This window comes from Bison bison, unplaced genomic scaffold (genome assembly GCF_000754665.1).
Source record: "Bison bison bison isolate TAMUID 2011002044 unplaced genomic scaffold, Bison_UMD1.0 scf7180017864335, whole genome shotgun sequence".
In the NCBI taxonomy this organism is placed as follows: Eukaryota; Metazoa; Chordata; class Mammalia; order Artiodactyla; family Bovidae; genus Bison; species Bison bison.
Genome location: NW_011494907.1, coordinates 13,283 through 16,618, shown reverse-complemented (window position 1 = coordinate 16,618; position 3,336 = coordinate 13,283). Strand labels below are relative to the sequence as shown.

The following is a 3,336-nucleotide window of genomic DNA, read 5'->3' as shown; positions in this document are numbered from 1 at the left end:
CTTTTGGATCGCAGCCATTCTGACTGGCGTGAAATGGTACCTCATTGTGGTTTTGATTTGCAGTTCTCTAATAATGAGTGATGTTGAGCATCTTTTCATGTGTTTGTTAGCCATCTGTATGTCTTCTCTGGAGAAATGCCTCTTTAGCTTTTTGGCCCATTTTTTGATTGGGTCTTTTATTTTTCTGGAATTGAGCTGCAGGAGTTGTATATTTTTGAGATTAGTTGTTTGTCAGTTGCTTCATTTGCTATTATTTTCTCCCATTCTGAAGGCTGTCTTTTCACCTTGCTTATAGTTTCCTTTGTTGTGCAGAAGCTTTTAATTTTAATTAGGTCCAATTTGTTTATTTTTGCTTTTATTTCCAATATTCTGGGAGGTGGGTCACAGAGGATCTTGCTGTGATTTATGTCGGAGAGTGTTTTGCCTCTGTTGTCCTCTAGGAGTTTTATAGTTTCTGGTCTTACATTTAGATCTTTAATCCATTTTGAGTTTATTTCTGTGTATGGTGTTAGAAAGTGTTCTAGTGGAAGACTTTAATACCCCACTCACACCTATGGATAGATCAACTAAACAGAAAATTTAACAAGGAAACACAAACTTTAAATGATACAATAGACCAGTTAGACCTAATTGATATCTATAGGACATTTCACCCCAAAACAATGAATTTCATCTTTTTCTCAAGAGCACACGGAACCTTCTCCAGGATAGATCACATCCTGGGCCATAAATCTAGCTTTGGTAAATTCAAAAAAATTGAAATCACTCCAAGCATCTTTTCTGACCACAATGCAGTAAGATTAGATCTCAATTATAGGAGGAAAACTATTAAAAATTTCAACATATGGAGGCTGAACAACACGCTGCTGAATAACCAACAAATCACAGAAGAAATCAAAAAAGAAATAAAAATATGCATAGAAACGAATGAAAATGAAAACACAACAACAACTGGTTATTTGAGAGGATAAATAAAATTGACAAACCATTAGCCAAACTCATCAAGAAACAAAGGGTGAAAAATCAAATCAATAAAATTAGAAATGAAAATGGAGAGATCACAACAGACAGCACAGAAATACAAAGGATCATAAGAGACTACTATCAGCAATTATATTCCAATAAAATGAACAACTTAGAAGAAATGGACAAATTCTTAGAAAAGTACAACTTTCCAAAACTGAACCAGGAAGAAATAGAAAATCTTAACAGACCCATCACAAGCACGGAAATTGAAACTGTAATCAGAAATCTTCCAGCAAACAAAAGCCCAGGACTAGACGGCTTCACGGCTGAATTCTACCAAAAATTTAGAGAAGAGCTAACACCTATCCTACTCAAACTCTTCCAGAAAATTGCAGAGGAGGGTAAACTTCCAAACTCATTCTATGAGGCCAGCATCACCCTAATACCAAAACCTGACAAAGATGCCACAAAAAAAGAAAACTACAGGCCAATATCACTGATGAACAGAGATGCAAAAATCCTTAACAAAATTCTAGCAATCATAATCCAACAACACATTAAAAAGATAATACACCACGACCAAGTGGACTTTATCCCAGGGATGCAAGGATTCTTCAATATCCGTAAATCAATCAATGTAATACACCACATTAATAAATTGAAAAATAAAAGCCATATGCTTATCTCAATAGATGCAGAGAAAGCCTTTGACAAAATTCAACATCCGTTTATAATAAAAACTCTCCAGAAAGCAGGAATAGAAGGAACATACCTCAACATAATAAAAGCTATATATGATTCACTTTTAATTGCCTTACTATATCTTCAGTTTTTTAAAACCTTAAGTAAATATTTGCAAGGATATCTAACCAGTCCATTCTAAAGGAGATCGGTCCTGGGTGTTCTTTGGAAGGAATGATGCTAAAGCTGAAACTCCAGTACTTTGGCCACCTCATGCATAGAGTTGACTCATTGGAAAAGACTCTGATGCTGAGAGCGATTGGGGGCAGGAGGAGAAGGGGACAACAGAGGATGAGATGGCTGGATGGCATCACTGACTTGATGGACATGAGTTTGAGTGAACTCCGGGAGTTGGTGATGGACAGGGAGGCCTGGCGTGCTGCGATTCATGGGGTCACAAAGAGTCGGACATAACTGAGTGAATGAACTGAACTGAACTGAACTGAACTGAAATATTTGAAAAAATAAATGTCCTCAGTGCTGAAGGCAATATAAGATCTTCCATCTGAGAAAACCTCAAAGCCCAGTGTGTTACGTATGTGGCTTGTGGAAAGCAGTGTTGACCACTTTTCTCAAATTCACAGGTTAACTTCGAGGAATTTAAGGACGGTTTCATAGCTGTGTTGTCATCCCAGGCTGGTCTTGCCTCCTCAGATGAAGACAGTGGGTCTTTGGAGTCAGGTAAGAGGCCTTTCTGGTCTTCTTTACATCTTTTTCTGTGATTCTGTGACTTCTGGAGTATGAAGTTGTACCTGAACAATGCAGCAGGTCTATGTTCCCCAGCTGCATGGACTGGGACCAGCACCTGGGTGTTTTCTTATATGGCTTCCTTATTTGTTCAATGGTTCTGTAAGGGGAAAGTCTTGTGTTTTCTTCTGCACTGCACAAAATCCTCTGCATACCCTGGCACTTCTGGTCACTAGATCTCTGTAGTTTCCCCTGCATCAGGCCATTTTGCAACACCAGCTAGGTGTACTGCAGTTCAACTCCATTCTGACACCATCTCCCTGGACACAGCTGCAGACCCCACAGGCTAAGACCGCACTGCCTTCAGACAACAATCTCAAGCCCAGCTTGTCACCTTGTGCTTCTGACCCACTGGCTAAAGATTGGAGGTGCCCATGGCCTCCTTCAGTTCAGTTCAGTTCAATTCAGTTCAGTCATTCAGTCGTGTCCAACTCTTTGTGACCCCATGAATCGCAGCACACCCAGCCTCCCCGTCCATCACCAACTCCTGGAGTTCACTCAAACTCACGTCCATCAAGTCAGTGATGCCATCCAGCCATCTCATCCTCTGTCGTCCCCTTCTCCTCCTGCCCCCAATCCCTCCCAGCATCAGAGTCTTTTCCAATGAGTCAACTCTTCGCATGAGGTGGCCAAAGTACTGGAGTTTCAGCTTTAGCATCATTCCTTCCAAAGAAATCCCAGGGCTGATCTCCTTCAGAATGCACTGGTTGGGTCTCCTTGCAGTCCAAGGGACTCTCAAGAGTCTTCTCCAACACCACAGTTCAAAAGCATCAATTCTTAGGCACTCAGCTTTCTTTACAGTCCAACTCACATCCATACATGACTACTGGAAAAACCATAGCCTTGACTAGACAGACCTTTGTTGGCAAAGTAATGTCTCTG

General features: G+C 40.4%; 1 protein-coding gene across 1 annotated transcript in view; it reads left to right on the top strand.

The window, feature by feature from the left end:
• Positions 1-3,336, top strand: part of LOC104998732 (ninein-like protein) — a 51,819-nt gene that overhangs the window by 42,883 nt on the left and 5,600 nt on the right. The window contains exon 3 of the mRNA XM_010854064.1: positions 2,292-2,388. Within this exon, the coding sequence (XP_010852366.1) occupies positions 2,292-2,388 (97 nt within the window). The remainder of the gene's footprint in view (positions 1-2,291; positions 2,389-3,336) is intronic.